Source organism: Podarcis bocagei, assembly GCF_964188305.1.
Source record: "Podarcis bocagei genome assembly, chromosome: 14".
NCBI classification, from domain to species: Eukaryota; Metazoa; Chordata; class Lepidosauria; order Squamata; family Lacertidae; genus Podarcis; species Podarcis bocagei.
In genome coordinates, this window is record NC_138139.1 from 38742891 (window position 1) to 38762571 (window position 19681).

At 42.2% G+C, this 19681-nt stretch overlaps 1 protein-coding gene across 10 annotated transcripts in view; it reads left to right on the forward strand.

The window, feature by feature from the left end:
- Positions 1 to 19681, forward strand: part of LOC308573170 (ankyrin repeat and fibronectin type-III domain-containing protein 1-like) — a 384306-nt gene that overhangs the window by 289182 nt on the left and 75443 nt on the right. For 6 of the 10 annotated variants that reach the window (XM_081169829.1, XM_081169831.1, XM_081169833.1 and 3 more), the window contains one exon: positions 15902 to 16030. The exons of 2 other annotated variants lie outside the window; for them this stretch is intronic. In XM_081169829.1, coding sequence (XP_081025955.1) covers positions 15902 to 16030 — 129 coding nt within the window. Of the gene's footprint in view, positions 1 to 1772; positions 2090 to 15901; positions 16031 to 19681 lie in introns of those variants that run through there. 2 more of the 10 variants (XM_081169837.1, XM_081169838.1) reach the window with 2 other exon arrangements.

The following is a 19681-nucleotide window of genomic DNA, read 5'->3' on the forward strand; positions in this document are numbered from 1 at the left end:
GCATAGATATAGTGGGTGGAACAGAAGCTTGAGGGAATGGAGAAAACTCCCTGACCAAAACACCCACGGTGATAACGAGTTTGAAAATGGGTGATATTGACATGAACAATGAAATCAAGGTGGCATCCAAAGAAAGAAGTGTGGTAGTAATGGGTGATTTCAATTGTCCTCATATAGACACGGTCAATGCATATTCCAGTTCGAACAAACAGGTAATGTTTCTAGATACACCATGTCTCACTGAAGCAGAACCAACATGGCTTCTACAAGGGTAAATCCCATCTCACTAAGAGTTCTCTGAGAGTGTCAACAGGCATATAAAAAGGGGTTATCACAGTCAACACTTGTACCTAGACTTTCAAAAACCTAGAAATATCCCCCCACCCCACCTCCAGGCAGAGCATTTCCTACCGGCAGTGGCAGCCATGGAGAGGCAATGGTATCAGAAGCCAGGATGGCTTTTGTAATTCCAGGACTTGTTCTTGGAAAACCAGGACACTTGGAGGGTATATAATACAGGCACCCCACTTACACGTGATTGACTCTCGCGTGGCCATGTATATACACAGTGCCGGGAAATAAATAGATATATTAAAAACAGGAAATTACAGGAGATAGTTGGAGAGTCCTCGTGACTCACAAGGAGAACCTCCCAGGAGCCCAAAGAGTGGGTGGAGGTAATTCCAAAGAGACCGGAGGTAGAGCAGGGCTTTGTTTAGGCTGCTCAGCCTCTCCACCTAACAGCTGATGCATGTGGTAGCACAGTAGCAGCAGCCACTTTTCTGTGCATGCTCCAGCCAGCCCATGAACTTCAATTCTAGTTGTGAATATTTTTAGATACAGTGTTTTTGGTCTGGATTGGAGAGAGAGTGGGAGAAAGAGAGCAGCAGAGGGGGGTGTTTAAAAGGTGTTTAGAAAGTGTTCCTCCCTTACACAATTTTTGCTTATGGGGGGCATAATGTAACCCACACATAAATGGGTGGGTGGAAAGACACTTAAAATCGTATGTAGTTTATTACCTCAGTTTTCTACCAACTTTTCCCACTTGTAAAATCTATGAGCCAATGATTAGTAACTAGTCTTCATAGCTAGGAAAATGTTAAGAAACTGAATAGCTTCAAGTTATCTCTAGTGATAATGGGTTATAGCCATGTTACCCAGTAAGCTGGTCCACATATGGTCCACCAAGTCTCTTTAGTTGGCCCATGTTGCCCTCTCTGTGTCTCCCTCCCAACACATGTCCCCTCCCCTGATTGTTTCTCACAGTTGCACAACAAAATATAGAAGCTGAGATTAGGGCACTGGTGTGCAGGACCTGCAAATGAGTGAGACAGTTTACACTCCCAGTACATCACATCAGGGAATGGGATTGATTTAGTTGATAATTTAAGCAAAACTGGATTGTAGCTTCATTTGAATGATATTGAAATTGTTTGAGAAGTTAAGATGTAGCTGCTTTTACCTTACAGACCCATCCTGAAATGATGAAGTATGGGTTGCTGTTGACCCTACAACTCCCTGCTGCCTCTTTCTCTCACCACCACCACCCTCTTTTTTAAAATCCCTGTACAATGACTTGTTATGTAAAACACCAGTGTGTGTGTGTGTGTGTGTGTGTGTGTGTGTGTGTGTGAGAGAGAGAGAGAGAGAGAGAGAGAGAGAGAGATTCTTTAGTGTTGGAATCTGAGTCACATGGGGCTGTTTTATTCCCCCCTCTGCTAATCTCGTTTCTATAGAAACAAGATTGGGGGGGAAACGACAAGCGGAGAAAGGAGAGAGAGAGAGAGAGAGAGAGAGAGAGAGAAGAGAATTAAGGTGATGGGAGAGGAAAATAAGGGTGGCAAATGAAGAGGAAGGTCTTGTTTGGGTGGGTGGGGTTGAAATGTAGCCAGAATAGGCTGTTAGGGAAAACTGGCAGCCCCTGAATGGGAATTTTGGCCAGCAGTAGTTCAGTTTAGGTTATTGTCTATGATGGAACGTGTGCATGTGTGCATCTTGGAGAGAAGGTGTTTCAAAATATTTCCTGAAGTGAATTCATCATCCTGAGCAGGAGGCATCAGATAAAGAACAAGCCCCAAGTATTTAGCAGGTGAGTGAGAAAGCAGCAGTACCAGTGGGGGACCTAGGGAGGAAAGCTAAAGTGACACCCATTCTAGCCATATTTTTGGCACTCTTTCCTAACTGATGGTGCAGCCAGTTGGCAAGGGGTCTCATTCCCTAGGATGTTGATTGGTTGATTCTCTTTCCCACCCCACTTCCAACCCACCAAAGCTCTGAGCACGTTAGCTTAGGGATGAGGGACAGAATATTGTGATTTACCTGCAGTTTGTCTTACTACTTAGATATGTGCATGTATGATGCCACTCCTGGCCATCCAGCTGTGTGACAGGGTTCTAGCTTAGATAAATTTACATTGTGTTTGTTTCTTGATAGGTTGATTTGAAGGGGGGATAGCATCTTTGCATTCAGTTAACTAATTTCCTGTACAAATCCTGAAGAATTTCAATTCACCCACCCAAAAGGCTTCTGATCCATATGGCTGTGTTTCAGCAACTTGATATTATTGTCTGCATCCATCTATGTCAGGCGTAACCAATGTGATGCACTCCAGATGATGTTGGGCTACAACTCCCTCATTCCTGACTATTAGCCATGTTGACTGAAGCTGTTTGGAGTTGCAGTTCAACAACATCTGGAGAGCACCACAATGGCTACTCCTGATTTACATCTACAAGCCATGGTAAGCAAGGTTCCACTGGGCTGGTGATGAATGCAGTCAGCAGCACCCTCAGCAATTTGTCTCTTAGTATTACTGTCATGTAGATTGCTAAGTGCTTTAGATAGAGGTGTATGTGCTGTAGGTACCCCTCATGCCTAAAAAGGACTATATTTTTTGAGTACAGGCAGTAGAGAGGTCCTTCAGAATTTGCTTGTTGCATGTGCCCTTCTCAAAACTCCTTTATAAGTACATAAGCCCACCCTTGAGACTTATAGTCTACTCTAAGAATTACATTCATGCATCCTGATCCTTCCAGTTTTCATTGCATAAGCACATTGCAACTCCAGAGCTGTAGTGTTATGTGCAGAACGATGTCCATGTATAGTATATGACAGTGCCTTGCTTTGTGCATCTTTTACATACAGATAACTTAAGCTTACATGTAATAATGGCAAAGATGAATGCATAACTTCATGGGCTAGTTGCTGTGTGTCACTTTCCTGACACATAGCCTTTTTTTAGCCGATTCATGATTTATAGAGCAGCCTAATGATAGACCCTGGTATGTCATCTGTAGGATTTTTAATGTGTTCTTTCACCAGAGGAATGTGTTCAATTAGTGTGATTTTATTGTGAGTTTTGTGACTTTGGATTCCTTAGCTTTTTTGTAATAAAAGGGGTTATCAGTCCTTACAGCTGTTTTCGTTGTGTGATGGATTTACGTGTTGTATAACTTTGGAAGTGAAGCGGTACCAAGGTAGTAACTTAAATATAATGTACATATAAAAATTCCTGGAGTGGGAATATGGGAAGACTCTGGCTTGTGGTTCCTTGGTGTTTGGGGATAACAACTCTGATTTCTTAGAGTGGAAGATTTCATTTTCCATTTGTGATACTCACTTCAGCTGGATAAAACTACAGGGTTCTCTGAAATAATAAATCTCTGTTCATCCTCATAAAATCAAAAGTGTTATAACTCTGGTTATGAGAGATAATTTCCATTGCCTTCTAAATATATGAATTAGGAGAATATTAGGGCCTATATGTTGTCTTATTTTGAGAGATGAGCAAGTGGAAAAATAAATGCAGCATGATGGACCAGCCCTTGCTAGTACTAAGACAATATGATCTTTAGGTATGTTTGGTTAGACAGAGATTGCATGCTGCTCCATAATAATGCATGCCCTAATTCAGAAATGATATTCTGAAGCACAGCCTTCTTGGTTGTGGTGCCTTGGCTCCTTTTACTTTTTAAGGTGTTATAGAAAAGCTGCTTTATTTTCTTTTGCTCCAAGTGAAACCTAGTTTTCTTAAAATAAAATTTCCAAACTGCCACTGAATTTATTCTAAAGCAAAATTTTAGGTCAATTAGGAGAATTCTGCTCAGGTGAAACAGTAATTACAAAGAAAGCTGAAGATAACTTTACTGAAATTAAGAAAATTTATCAGGGCTTCATATGTCTTTACTAATAGTTAGCTAGGGTAGGTAATGGTTGTTTTGCCCCTGGGAAATGCAAAAATCATTATATATTGGTTTGATTTCTGAGTTTAGGGTTTTCACATTACACAAGATTCTTACTTCAGGCTGAATGAAAAGGGAACTAATTCTCAGCTGAACTTCCTTCCTGAAAGAAGAGTCCTTTAAAAATGTTAATGATTATAATGGCATACCTGCAAAAAAGGTGTGCCTGCATAGCTGCTACCTGAGCATGCACTGTACATCCATGGCAATATTTTGATGTCTCTCAGGAGGACATTTCTGCCTAGGACTGGCTGTGCTCACAAGTAGTTAGGAAGCTTGACAAACTCGTTACATTTGACCTCATCAACCAACTTGTAGGACATTGTTCTAAAGTATTCCGTGCGTTTGTTTTGCTGAAAGGGTGTATCAGATACACACGAATGTTCCTTAAGAGATAACAATGCTACTTTCCCCATTTGATAGAGGCACATAACTGAACGTTTGTTCCAGAGCAACTTTAAGTCAGCCAGTTACCGGTACCTGAATTCAGGGCTTGTGTACGCTTTGATTCTGTGGGAGCACAGAAAAGCTGCACAATGTGGAACTGATTGTAGAATTTGGCTTTCTGAAAGTTAGGCTTTTGTTTTAAAGCAGTGTGAGGCTTTCTAGTCCTTAAGGTTTGCTTCAGAATGCATGAGCAATGCATGGTGAAATGTCAAAAGCTGGAGGAACTACTGAACGATATTTCCAGTGGCCAGGAGTGTAAATTCACTGCCTTGTATTGCCCCTTTCTGCTATCTGTGACTCGCAGAAGCAGAATAAATAATCTGAAGCAAGTGAAATGTCAGTTACAGTGTAAGGTTACTGAAACTATACAAAACTCTTTGTAAATAAATGGCCACAGCTTACTAACAGGCCCTCCTCGGTATAATTTTAAAGGGAGAAAGGCATGGTTTGAATGCACATGATGTAGCCGAGCTAAGGAGATCTGTGTTTTATGTATTTTTTATCGATTCAGTCCTTAAAAATTCTATACCATTCTTCCTCCCAAAGGAGTCCAGGGTAGCACACAATAAAACAGCCCAAGAATACACATTTTTTAAAACAAAACAAAACAAAATTAGGAAAAACAAGCTGAGCTTGAACCCTGGCAAGACGGAGGCATTGTGGGTGAGAAGCTGTCTTGTCTGAGAAATTGGTCAGTTGCCTACGCTGGATGTGGTTGCACTCCTCCTGAATGAACAAGTTTGTAGTCTGAGGGTACTTCTAGATTCAGCTGTCACTGAAGGTTCGGGTAGTGAGAGCATTTTAACAACTATGACTGGTTTGACAGCTATGACCATTCCTGGATAGGGGGAGCCTTGTCACAACAGTTGAGGCACTGGTATTCAAGACTAGAATACTGCAATGCTCTCTATGTGGGGCTTCCTTCGTGCTTGAACTAGAAGCTGCAGTTAGTGCAGAATGCTGCAGCATGATTGCTGACAGGAGTGAGGCCTTGTCAGCATAACACCTGCGCTTAGAGATCTGCACTGGTTGCTGATTTGCTACCAGGCCAGGTTCAGGGTGTTACTATTAGCATATAAAGCACTTACCAACTTGAGACTCGTGTACCTATGAGATCATCTTACCCCACATGTGCCCACTCAACCGCTTCCATTGGCAGAATTGGCACTACAAGAGGTGCCACATAATACACGTTTTGCATTTGTATGAACCCAGTAATTTAGTGTGACAGCACCTACACTTTGGAACTCCTTGCCTATTGATATAAAGCAGGCACCGTCTCTGTACTCTTCTCGCCTCCAAAAAACATTTGTGTTTCGATAAGTCTACCCAGATGAAAATTGAGGTAATTTTTATCTGGTTTAGTATTTTAACTTGTGCATGCTTCTAAGTATGGGCATAACTTTTTCTTGATTTTATTGTTTTACGTTTTTGAAATCTGCTTTGAAGTTTTTAACAATCAAGCAGTGTACAGATTTTTAATAAATACAGTGGTGCCCCGCAAGACGAATGCCTCGCAAGACGGAAAACTCGCTAGACGAAAGAGTTTTCCGTTTTGGAGGTGCTTCGCAGAACAAATCTCCTATGGGCTTGCTTTGCAAGACAAAAATGTTTTTTTCCCTTCCCCCCCTTTTTCTAAGCCGCTAAGCCGCTTATCCGCTAAACCGATAAGACGCTAAAAGCCGCTAATAACGCTAATCCACTAATCCGTCAATGGGCTTGCTTCGCAAGACGAAAAAACCGCTAGACGAAGAGACTCACAGAACGGATTCTTTTCGTCTTGCGAGGCGCCACTGTAAATAAATAAATAATAAAATATTAAATATTCTCATAGGTAATAAGTTTAAGGTTACTAGGGACAGTATATTTCAGCGATCAAATGCCTGGGTGAACAGGAATGTTTTAAAATTTGTTCTGAATGTTAACAAAGGGGGAGAGAAGCACATGTTGCCGGGAAGGGTATTCCATAAATAGGGAACTGCCATCAAAAAGGACTTGTTCTGCAGCACCAAGGGCTTATCCAGACTTCTGGTTGTCCCTCTGCTTTCCCCCAGGGAAACCTGATCTTTGCCAGTGTATTGGAGCAAATATGGATTGGGTTTTCCATGGATTGATGTTTGCTCTGACTCAGCACTAAAGAGTGGATTTTCCTAGGGAAAGTGACAGGACAAATAGAAAACCACTCAGATCTCGGCCTAGAAAGCAATGGCAAGCTGAAAACCGCCTGGACCCATGCTTTCTAGGCATGAGACAAGTGGAAATATGGATGAGCACCAACTGTGCAGCGCCCAGTGGCAGTACCAACACATGGTCCCATCAGGATACCCCACTCACCAATCTAGGAATTGCATTCTGCCCTAACTGCAACTTTTAGACTGTCTTCAGGTGCACCCCCATGTAGAGCACATTGCAGTAGTCTGTGCTGGAGGTCACTGGTGCGTGATATTGTAAGTTTCTGCAAATTCTCTGTACACTGCTTTCAGTTCCATGGAAGAAAGGCAGCAGTAAAATAAATATGTAAAGGATCACAGAATCACAGAATTGTAAGTGGCAAGGGACCCATTTAAAAGGTTATCTAGTCCATAACTTGTGCTCTTAATTAAAAGCCAGTACTCCAAAGCTCCTGAAACAACCAAGTGAATGCTGTTTGCCAAAATGTCTTGCTATTAAAAGGTGTACCTTGTGGCGCTAAATGCTAAGGCTAGGTGAAATTCCCCACCCAACCCCCACACTTGTTTGGCTCAGCATTACTAAATATGTATCTTTAGTAAGCTCTGTTTAAATCAGTGCAACTTACTTCCACAATGTAAATATTATAACATCAGGGTAGTTTTGTGGAACTATGAATAACTAGTGTTTTGAAGTTGGCATAACACTGGTACGAAGATGTTTCTTTATCTCTATTTCCTATTTTTCTGTTCACAAATAAAGGTTTGAAGAATACTTGGAACAAAGGAAATTGACCTCTTTTTAAATGGAGAGTAACTACTTTTTGGCTTTCATCTAACTGTGGTTTACTTCATCATTTTGACTGCTTTACTTACACATTTCCTGTTATAAGGATGTACTAGTGTAGTGGTACCTTGGTTCTTGAACAGAATCCATTTCAGAAGCCCGTTCGGCTTCTGAAATTTTCGAAAACCGAGGGGCTGCTTCCCATTGGTTGCACTCAGCGGAAGCCATGTCGCACGTTTGGGTTCCAAAAAATGTTTGAATACAGAAGCATTTACTTCTGGATTTTTAGTGCTCAAAAACCGAAACGTACAATAGCGGAGGCGTTCGGGAACCAAGGTACCACTGTACTTTATTAACCCTTGACCTTAGGAAGGACTGATAGCAGTCTGCTTCGGTTTGATTTGCTCCTAAAGAAGAGCAAATATTTGGGAGCATGTTGAGCATCTTTACCTTGGGCAGTCTTGCCACAGAAACCTATGCAAAGCTACATAAGAATTTATACCAGGTGAGATTTTTTGCTTATGTTATCCACTGTTGTCTACTCTAATTGGCAACTGATCTCCAAATTCTCAGGCAAAGGGACTTTCCTATCAACTACTACTTCATCTGTTTCACTGGAGATACCATGGATTGAAACTGGGACCTACTGCATGTAGAACACATACACATGCTGCACCACTGAGCTATGTTACCTCCTCTTTCTGTATGAAGCTGCACAATACCAGGACAGACAGTCCACCTGTCCCAGCACTGTTTACTCTTACAGCAGTTTTCTAGGGTCTCACACCATAGGTCTTTTGCATCCCAAACCTTTTAAATGGAGTCTAGGGATTTGGTTTGCATTTAACGGTGACTCTATCAAATTACACACTTTCCAAAACAATATGAGAAATGAAACCCAGCTACCTCTTTGAAATTTGCACTAATCTGAATTTTCCAATGAAGTTATCCAACCAAATGGTTACAAAAAAATACATTTGCAGGTGTAGTGAAGCTCTGTGTGGAGCAGCAGGTGGTGCATAACAACAAAAGCCACAAATTTGGGCATGAATCTCTTAATCACCCAGCCTACTGGGTGATCTGTTGTTAGCTGATAGATGGGGATTGGCTGATGTTGGGATCCCCCATGGCATGAACCACTTCTTGTGGTACCCATTAGGCCAGTAATAGAGGGCTCTGTAGCCTGTTAGCCTGACTAGGTTTCTGGATAGAAAGTGCTGCCCAGCAGAATCCTTTAAGTGGAACCTCCTATTGGATGGGGCTGGGTGCCCCTTCCTCGTAAGGATCCAGCCAGAAGCTCCAATATGCTATCCTCCAGGGAGCCCAGTGCAGCTGCTGATTGGCTCCCTGAAGTCTCCATGTCCTTTGGCCTCCTACACAGCTGCAAAGCACACAAAGCATTTCACAGCTGTGCAGGAGACCTAAGATGCCAATTGCTCCTCTCCCCCCTGCTGCACCAGGCCACAAAATGGGCCTCCCTGATAAATTAGGGAATGTAAGAATGTTGGGGGGAAATATGTATAAAAATAAAAATATATTTGGTGAAATTGCTTGCAAATATGTGTATATTATTCAAAAGGTGTACAAAAATACAAAAATGTGTTTATTAGGAGAAATTGGCACTAAATTGTAGGTTTTTTATGAGTTGTTTTTTTAAAAAATTGCAGGTTGCTGCAGAATTGTGGAGAATTGAATTTAAGGCTAGAAAAATGAGAAACTAAGGCTATAGATTGACATATCTTTGCATCCCTAATTGAGACACCAGATTTGAACCTGGAACTTACTGCATTCCCAGCACGTGCTCTATCACAGACATATGAACCATCCTCATTGACATTACAATATAACAAACTAATAATAATATCCTTCACCCTTATTTTTAGAAATAATTCCCACCCCCTGCTCAGCATACTAAGTGTTCTCTAGGGCATTGTTAAGAAGGACGCAGCTGTAAGCTGTGATGTGAGGAGCCACTTTCATATGTAAAGGAACAAAAATATTGTGTGTGTAGAAAAGAGTGGTTGGGCTTTATAATGCATTGTTTTTCACACTATGTTTTCACTATTGCAGGTGCTGTACACTGTTAATTCAGTACAAGTTTTCTAAAGAAATCACATACACAGTAGGCTGCACAGCCAGCATTAACTGGGCAAACTAGACACAAATTGCTTTTAAATTACAATTGGCTTTAAAGTCCATCCTGTATTGGACCCCTTCAGAAAACAAACAAACAAACTAGTACTAAACCAACTTCATGATGACTGCAGAAATCTGCTTACTGTACTTTGAATCCTTACTTGAACACCCTGTGTGTTTCTGAGTGATGATAAATTCCCGAATTTTGACTTATGATATAGGGGTCTAACTGCAAAATCAGCAAATACAAACATTAAGCAAATAAATAAATTGAATAGCAGATGAGGAAAAGATGTGGCTATCCCATTCATCCTGGATGCACTATTATTACACTTCACAATATACCGTATTTTTCACCCTATAGGACACACTTTTTCCCCTCCAAAAATGAAGGGGAAATCTGTGTGCGTCCTATGGGGCGAATACAGGCTTTCGCTGAAGCTTGGAGAGCGAGAGGGGTCGGTGCGCACCGACCCCTCTCGCTCTCCAGGCTTCAGGAAGCTATCAGCAAACCTGGGGAGCCCGCGGGAGTTCCCGCAGAGCTCCCTAGGCTGCGGATAGCAGCCTGCCGCCCAGTGTGCGGGGCGCCCTGAAACAGAGCACCCCGCACGCCGGGCAGACATCCACAGCGTGGGGAGCCCTGTGGGAGTTCCCGCAGGGCTCCCCACGCTGCGGATAGCAGCCTGCCGCCTGGCGCCCTGAACCAGGGCGCCCCTCACCCCGGGCAGAAATCAGCAGCGTGAGGAGCCCTGCGGGAGTTCCCGCAGGGCTCCCTAGGCTGCAGATAGCAGCCTGCTGCACGGAGCGCGGGGCGCGCTGAAGCAGAGCGCCCCGCGCTTCGGGCAGACATCGGCCAGCCCCACAAGCTCGGGGGACAGCGGGGAGGCACAGCGCCGCCATCCCGCTGTTCCCCGACCTGGTTTGGGGGGGGGATAAAGGAATTTCCCCCCTTTATTTCCCCCCAAAAAAACTAGGTGTGTCCTATGGGACGGAGCGTCCTATGGGACGAAAAATACGATATAAACTAGAATCTCTTTGCAGTGTAAATGATCTGCATGATCACATATCTACATGCTGTTAATTCCATGTTAAGCCCTTGAAAGACAAAGACAAATCTAAACCCTCTTTATAAGAAGCCATGTTATTTGTTCTTGAATGTTACTGCTTCCTATTAGAATTAGGACCTTGAAGGATATTCTCTGTAGGAATATCCTTGAAGTAAAGACTTACTCTACAGAAACTTAAATATGCTCTCTACTGCAGACCCAACAGTGAGTTTGTTGCTGAAATAAACTTCCATACATCTCAAGAGTCTCAATCCTTGTATCCTAGAGAGGAGAGCCCCCAACAGTGGCAGACTTCGGGCTTTAAAATTTCAGCGGCATCCTGTGCAATACCAAAATTCAGCACACGCACCCCACCTCTCTCCTTCTGTTGTTCATCACTGTTGCAGTATCCCCTGCAGTGCCCTCTTGGTGCCCAGTGCATGTGAGCAAATAGGAACGCACCCCCCAAGTCCACCTAGATAGCTCAGTTGCTTAGAGTAAGGTGTTGATAACCTTCACAAATTATTGGAGAGCCAGCAGAGGAAAACTGGGTTTCTCCATTTTGCCAGAAAAGCTGATCAAGAAGTGTATATTGAGCGCCACGTAAGAAAATAGTACATTTGTCCTTGATAACTGTGATAAGTTCATCTGCTTGGTAATAAAGTAAAATTTTTATTATTACTGAATATGCTCACAAATTTGTGGGATCTGTGTTTAAATATTGGTTACTTAAGTAAGTCTTGAATTAGACTGAGCTCACTGCTATACATTCTACTAGATTTCAGCAAGCACCACTTTCGTATTCACAAGCACAGATAAAAAATTTGAACAGAGGAATAACTTCTATAAGAGCCATTTCTGTGGCCCAAGGCATAAAGGACAGAATGACCATAGAAAATAATAATTCTATGTTCCTCGGAGGTATAGCAAAATTCTGCTTGTGGATGTCATTGTCTTGGATGGAGTTGTTCTTGTTCATTATTGCATTGACTCTGGACTCATCAGAACCAGGAAGCAGTGACCATAAAGAATAACAACTTGCCATGGAATCAGTGGTAGCATGGTTTACCAGTGCCCAGGGCACACACTGTGCTGGGAAGATGTGGTGCGGAGGGTGAATGGAGCTCACCGTACCAGCCCAGCCCTTGCTGCCGCTGCTGGAGCAACCCCCTACCAGAGTCAAGTGAGGCTGTGCTGCGCCTCCTGCCTGCCCATGCAGAGGGGAGCCCAGCTGGCTAACAGGGCACTTGGTGGATGACTCCCCAACACCAGACAAAACTGCTTTTTTTGTATTCAAGATTGTTAGTAAATTTAGATATGGCATTCATTTGTTAGAGGCAGACCAAGTCAGGCCCAGTGACTGTGGTGTCAGTGGTCCAAGTGAAACATAACTCTTATATAACCATATATTCTCTGTTCAACCGCAGATTTCTTTGGCTTGCACTAGATCCAAAGACAGCAGATAAGGAGGAGACAAACAGACCAGCATCACTGTTTTTTCTCATTAACTCACTTTTCAGTGCAAACACAAAATAATCAAGCAGCACCTGATGTGCCATAGACTTTGGAGAGGCAGAGGAGCAGATTTGGAGCTAATAATGAATAGTGTATATGCATGCCAAGCTACTTAATGAGCTATGCTTTACTTCCAGATTAAGGTCACTAGTGTCACTAGCAACACATTTAGGTGTACCTACTACAGCACTAATAAATAATGATTCAGATTTTTTCTAAGGAAATTTTAAGCCAAGGAAATCTGATTGAAGTTTCATACAATATTTGCTTCACAGCCTTTGTAGTATATAGTCATTTGGCTCCCAAAGCAAATTTACCTGCTTTTGTGAAGAAAAATCAAAGTAATGCTCTTATTATAAAAATCAAAGTAATGCTCTGCTATGACCTTTGATGATTTGCCCTGCATAGCCCAGTTGGTAGAGTCATGAAACCAGATCCTGAGATGACTGTAGGAATCATCTTATTTTAATCTGTGGCTATCCATGGCCATAGAATACTTGGTCTTCCTTTTTGAAAGCACCGTTTTGCATAGTTAATAGTTACAGTTTTCTCCTATGCTAACCTGCCAGTCCAATGAGCTGTGCCGCAAGTCATAACCAGGTTTGCAAGATTAAGATGGACTCATTTGCATATAACAGGAAGTTAACTTTAGCAGTGTTTAGTTTAAGAGGATGAAAAGATGTTGAGGCCAAATATTTGGGAAGATGAGCAAAGTATAAATTAAATAAGGTGGGTGCAAGTACATATCTTTGACTTGTTCCATGTGTGGAAGAAAGTACTACAAATAGATTACCACTGTTACTACAACACAGGCGACTACCCACTTACATGGGAGTTACATTCTGGGGGCCTTGCGTGCATAAAGGAAAAGTGCGTAAGTGAGGAGAACCCTCTAAAAAGCCTATAAATGCTTGTTTTTGTTCTGCTGTGCCTCCGGTCTTTTCAGTGCTGAATAAATTTAGTTACTTTACATGTGCTTTGATTCCCCCCCCTTTTTTTTTGAAGCTGAGCTTTTTCCTTGCTTTGGATTTTACCTTTAGTTTTGGGGGTTCTTTATGGATTATATCGCTTTGCCTCCTGTCTTCAGTTGGTTTTTTGTACCTTGGATGAAGGCGTAAGTTCCATGACTTGGTTCCTTTTGTGGCTTTACATTCCCCTCACCCCCACCCTCACTTTTGCCAGATTGTCAGAGTAGGGAACTACGGTGATTTAAGAGGCACCAGAAGTACCTTTTTATTTTATACCTTTGCCTCCACATTGCCAGAAAGAGCAGGGAACAGTGTGTCCAAGCCCACTGCAATACAGCTTTGCACCCAACAGCTGTTGAATGGGGTTGTGTGGCAGCAGTGAGAGCTCCTGCACACCATTTTGGAGTCCACACATTCTTTTTTTAAAAAGCATTTTAAACCTTTATTTATGGAATTTGGTTCATTGACATCCCCTTTAGGCTCTGGGAAGGGTCTCCTCATGAGCCACCAGGACTTTCCAGCTCTCCCACCATTTCCAGGTTTGAATTGAATTATTTATTTATTTCCCAGTACTACACATATCTGTGGTCACACATGAGTTGATCACACATTAAGTGAGGGTATGTCTGTATAGTTAGGTTGATGTGCTTTGATATAAGCTTGGATCAAAAGCAAACATCTCTTAACCATAGTAGTCTAATTCAGTTTGCTCTATAATCTCTCACAGTAAATAAGACCAAAGGTTGCTTTTAAATCAGTGCAGGCTGTCTTCCTTTGGTTTTGTTTTATTACTCTGCCAAGTATAACAGCACTAGGCAGCGATCTTGTTTAGAGTGACCTGATGTAAACACCATTTACTTTCACCCAAAGTTATTATGGTCACTAATGCAGGCATTATGTTTTATTGCATGGAAAGCTGGCACAAACGTTTCCTTAAACACGCAGGGCAGTAATTATTAGGGTCCTCTTTGGGGTGTCTGGATTCATCTTGTAAACTTCAGACTATAGTTTTCAGATCACTATGAGAAATTATGTTGGACTTGATGGGCCATTGGCCTGATCCAACAGGCTCTTTTGCGGGCAGCGATACCTTTTCCAAAGAACAGTGCCTCAGGAGATCACAGATAGATGTGACTGATCACAGAACATCATGTGTTGCCAGATAACCTACCTTCTTTCCTGATGTACTGAATGGCTGTTAAACAGAATAAGGGGTAAATGTGTGTGTGGTTAATGAATAGAAATTACAGTGAAATTTTACCTACCTGTGCAGTGTGTGAAATGGCTGGCTTATTGAAAGCAGTTTTTCATCTAAGCCTTTAAACCATATCACTTGGGTATCTCCCCATTGCTCTGTTCAGCATCTGAATGTAGAAACAGCCTGCGAGGTAATAGTTTGGTTTTACTGAGACCTAGTTAATTGAAATATGACTCATTACCACCTGAGCTTTGACTTGGAATTGCAGGGGAGAAATTTAATGACAGAGATAGCTTTTGAGCTGTGGGTTCTGTTTTGCAGGCTTTAATGAGATACGTAATTGTTCCTAATCAGATATCTTTTCCACCAGTATTTTCTTTAGAGCTGTTTCATTTTCCCCCATAAAAAAGGCAATCACCCATTCCTTCCATCAAAGTAAAAATAAACAAATGATTATTTCTAAAGAATGATATTAAAAAGCCCAAGCCTATTCTTTCTCAGTGGTAATATTTAGACATTTGGCTTCCTCCTCCAAAAAACTGTCTTCACTCTGTCATGAAGAACAGCAAATTTATAAACTGAAAAATATATCAATAACCAGAGTTAATGAATTGAAGATGCCAATGTTTAAAAACATATCTGAATAATAGCTAGCTATTTGAGGTTTATTCCAGTATTGTAAAGAGAGAGACAGTGGGGCTGCTTTTCTGGGAAATGTTTCTGAGGTAATTTGCTTGGTTAAAGTAAGTCACAAAAATGTACTGGCTTAGATATATATGTAACACACAAGCAAATACCAATATGGATGCATACACTGAGGACCACGAAGTTGCTTTAGCAATTTCTTTGCTGACTCCCTCACCTTCATTCTGAATATCCCTTAAATCGGTGACTTCAAAACTTTCAACCTGTGCTTTAAGACTGAAAGATGCCACCAGACTCCTTAATAAAAATGTCTTGCCACCTTTAAAAAAATGCTTTACTTGCCTAGTTAAAATATGCAGTTTTCAACATTTTTTTTGTTTATAGTCATTATACCCCACCCTTTAGCCAAAAAGGGTCTCAGAGCAGATTTCAAATAGCTTTCAAACCAGCATTCAAATAGCTATTGTTGAATTGTTTCTCCACTTTGAAACAGTATTCCATGCAAGTGTAGAAGAAAGCCACACTTTACACTTATTTGATGGAAGCCTAGCTATGTGAGTAAATCATGCTAGTTTTACATGCACTGAACCACCTATAGTAGTAGGTGGTCCTGTGAATTCATTGCTCTGCTCCTTCCTTTTCTAAGATTCTGCCACCTACCTTTCCATCTTGGCCTCTTGCTCCTGCCATTCCCTTTGGTTATTGTCATGCTATGATGAAGTTAACACCTCTCCTTTCCCCCTTCCCCAGGTCTGAGGGCAGCCTTTCTAAGTTCACACACCGGTTATCAATTAAACAGAAGCAGGAGAAGAGAAGGAAAGCTGAGTATGCCTCGGCTGAGCTGTCTGCCTTCCGTCCCAGGTCTCTGAGCATTGAATGGTAAGAGATGCAGTGTTGGGCTCAGGACAGAACAAAATCATACCCCATGCATTGCCACACTTTGACCTTTTTGCTGTCACGCTTTTCCATGCCAGGGAGAAACCAGCACATTTAAAGCAAATTGAGTTAAAACTGTTGGCCCATATAAGAATCCATCTGAGGGCAAGTCACATTTAAAACAGCAGGCATCCTTGATGCATTTGCAACAGTGATCCTAGTGGAGATCAGAGATACACCTAGTGTGCAGAGATGCATTTCTCCAAATAGATATGTGTCTTGGCCAGTAGTGTCCCAGGGTGTTAACAGGTGCATGTCTGCATTTCACATGTTCCAAAAAGGAAATAGTAAACTCTGCAAACTCACTCCAAGTCAAACCACAGGACCAAGATTAACAGGCCACACAGTCAGAAGCAAGCTAAACAAAGAGTTGATTCTCAGAACTGCTTTGTAGCAGAATGCTTAATTTTTCAGTCTGTTGCTTCACATTCACAGCATGTGGATCATCTGAATCATTCATCACAAGTACAGACTGCAGTTTGGCACATGGCTGCTCAGTTCAAACTAAAAAGGTTCATGATGGCATGCCAAATTGCAATTTGTACTTGTGATGAACTGTTCAGAGGATGCACTCACCATCTTAAGATTTAGTTCATGCTGTAAAATAAAACAGCTGGTCATTTTCAAAAACTTCTTCATACAATCAAGAGTCAGAGGATATTACTGCACAGTTCATATCACATGAAAACCCGGTCTATTACAAAAAAAATTAAAATCCTTAGATCCCTTAGCCACACCACCTACCAACAGCCCTACTGTGACACAGTCATTTATTTAGATGTAAAAGAGTGGTAAGCTAGAATCTGATAACCAACTCTCTCTCAACTCACATAACCTCATCTAAATTTTACAAAGATCAAAATGGAAATCAGTTTATGAATAGTTATCCCTGGATTGTGCGGATATTCCCAAGCTTAAAGCAAAGCTGGGCCTTGATCAAGTCCAGGATGAGGAAGAAATTCAGTGTTGGATGGCAAAACAAAGAGGCAATGTTCTGAAGCCAGCACACAATTTGGAATAAAGTAGAAAATGGACAGCAAGTTATCAAGGAGGGACTCAGGACCAAAACAAAGCAAGCTCAGCAAGGCCCAAATGAGGAAGAAAGTTGTTCAGGCAGGTGAGGGTGAATAACAAGTTTCTCTCTTGTGATATTTTAGACCAGTTCCCACACAGTTCCCACTGAAATGGTAACTACATCTTTATGTCTTCCTTCCATTTCCATAGCATCTTCAAAAATCTTACCCATGTCCTTCCCTCCCCCAACCTTACTCCACTTCATGGCTGCTGTTTGCAAAAGACAGAGAAACATGGAATGCTATAATATCAAGTAGGGCTCGGCTGGACATTTTGGTCAACCAAAATTTGGCCCAAATTCTTAATGTCTGAAGGGAAGCTGCAGGGGAAAAACCGCTCCCAATTTATTTATCTATTTATTTATTATTAAATGTGTACATCCTCATCATAAGATCACAATGCAGTTCATAACATTAAAAGTACAAAATAAGAACACAAAATACATAATGGAACAAAAACAAACCAATACCTCCGTCCCATAAACACATATTTGATTTCAAAGTTCAGGCAGTGGCAGTGGAAGCTCCAGGAGGTGGAATTTCAAGGGGGGAAGTGAAATGGAAGTGGTCTGAGGGCTCCTCCCTATTAAAAAAAAAGAAAGAAATTTATTTAAGAGCCACTTAGAATGGCTCTTATCTTTACACAAAATTGCTTCTTAAGATGGGACGGGGGAGGGAGAAGAAAACCTTTGATTACCTCATAACTGCTGAGCATCAAATGGCTTTCTCTCTATGGGTGTCATCTAATAGCTAGCTCCTTTTGTAAAGAAAGGTCCAAGGAGGTTAGGGGTTTGGTGCAGCTCTAAAATCAGGACATGCTTAAGTTCTATCAGTGGTTACAAACACAAAGTTAAATAGGTGTCCACTTTTCAGCAGCAGCCATGTGTATAACATCTAGCTTGGCCCTTTGTAATGCCCATAATAACAACTATACTGTTAAAGATGTTGGATCTGAAGACTTCCTTAGTCCAGTGTTTCCCAACCACTGTTCCGCGGCACACTAGTGTGCCGCGAGATGTTGCCTGGTGTGCCGCGAGATGTTGCCTGGAGGGAGGCGGGCGAGTCGGGCGGCGAGAGGCGGGGCGGCGGCGGCGAGGAGAGGCCGCCCAGCGCGGGGCTCTCGCCGTCTGCCTGCCTGGCTGCCTGCGAGCTCGGCGGGCAGCGCCTCCGTCCGCAGCGCCCGCCTCGCGGCTCTCATTCCCTGCCCCTGCCAAAGCTCACCCAGCCAAGCCGCGCTCTCCTTCCTGCCTCGCTTTGCTGCCTCCTCCCCCCCCCACCCCCAAAGCTTGGAGGTTCCCCGGCAAGGGGGAGGGAAAAAAAATGAAACTTACACTTTCGTGCGTCCCTCCCGGCGTGACGCTGCGCGCTGACGTCACGGGGCTGTAATGGTGGTGTGCCTCGAGATTTTTTTCATCAAACAAGTGTGCCTTTGCCCAAAAAACGTTGGGAAACACTGCCTTAGTCCATAGGTGGCATAGGTGGCCTCTGGTTCTGTGAATGGGACAGAATTCTAGCCCTTACCCAAAGAATCCCCACTTCTTGCATGGCAAGGGAAATTTGATTTGTTTAAATGTACAATTTAGAATTTACTGTTGCTTAGTGTGATGGTGGTGGGTAGCAAGCCTCCTTGTTAGCATGTGAGGGAGTCTCTGGAGTTAAAAGGCTTTTTAGGTCTTGCTTCAGTCAGCAGAGCTATTCCTGCCTACCCTGTTAGTCCATGAATTGATCTCTAGCCTGTGCAGCAGGCACGCTCCAGGGCTCATGGGGGAAGTAAGTGATGAGTGCTAACTATGAAGGATAGATGTAGTGCTACCAAAACTTTTAATGAAGACACATTCTACTTTCTGAGTGAACAAGCCCAAACATTCTACAACGAAGGTTGACTATAAAGCAAGGGGCCTCCAAATATTGCCCATCATTCATACATCACTGGATGGGCTGAAGATCTGAAAGTATATAAGGCACTTTACTGGTAGGTTCCCCAGCTATATCCAGGCTCATTATTTCCCCACCCCTTCTGCTGCCATCCTGGAAGAGCATCATTATAACTGACAGCTCATCAGAAATTTGTCATACATACCTAATTAATATAACATTATTATTATTATTATTATTATTATTATTATTATTATTATTATTATTATTATTATTGAGGCAGTGAAGCCTTGTGATTAGACTACTGAGCTAAAAAAAAAAGCTAGGGATTGAAAGATTAAGAAACCATCACCACTGGGATGTCACTTTACAATATCTTTTAGTACATAACAAATGATATTATTGGTCTTTTCCTTCCTCTTGAGTACTCTTCTTCCCAACTGGAGCTCTGTCAATAGAACTGCCTGACAGCATCTTCAGACTTGTCTGATCTGCCACTGCTTTTAATCAGTGTTTGGACAGGTACAGGTTTCTCCATATCTAGAGTGGGAGCAAAGTGCTGGAACCCCAATTCTCTTCCTCCTAAGAGGGCTCTCCAGGGTCTGGGTCAGCCATGATCCTGACAACTTTATATATAAGCCACTCC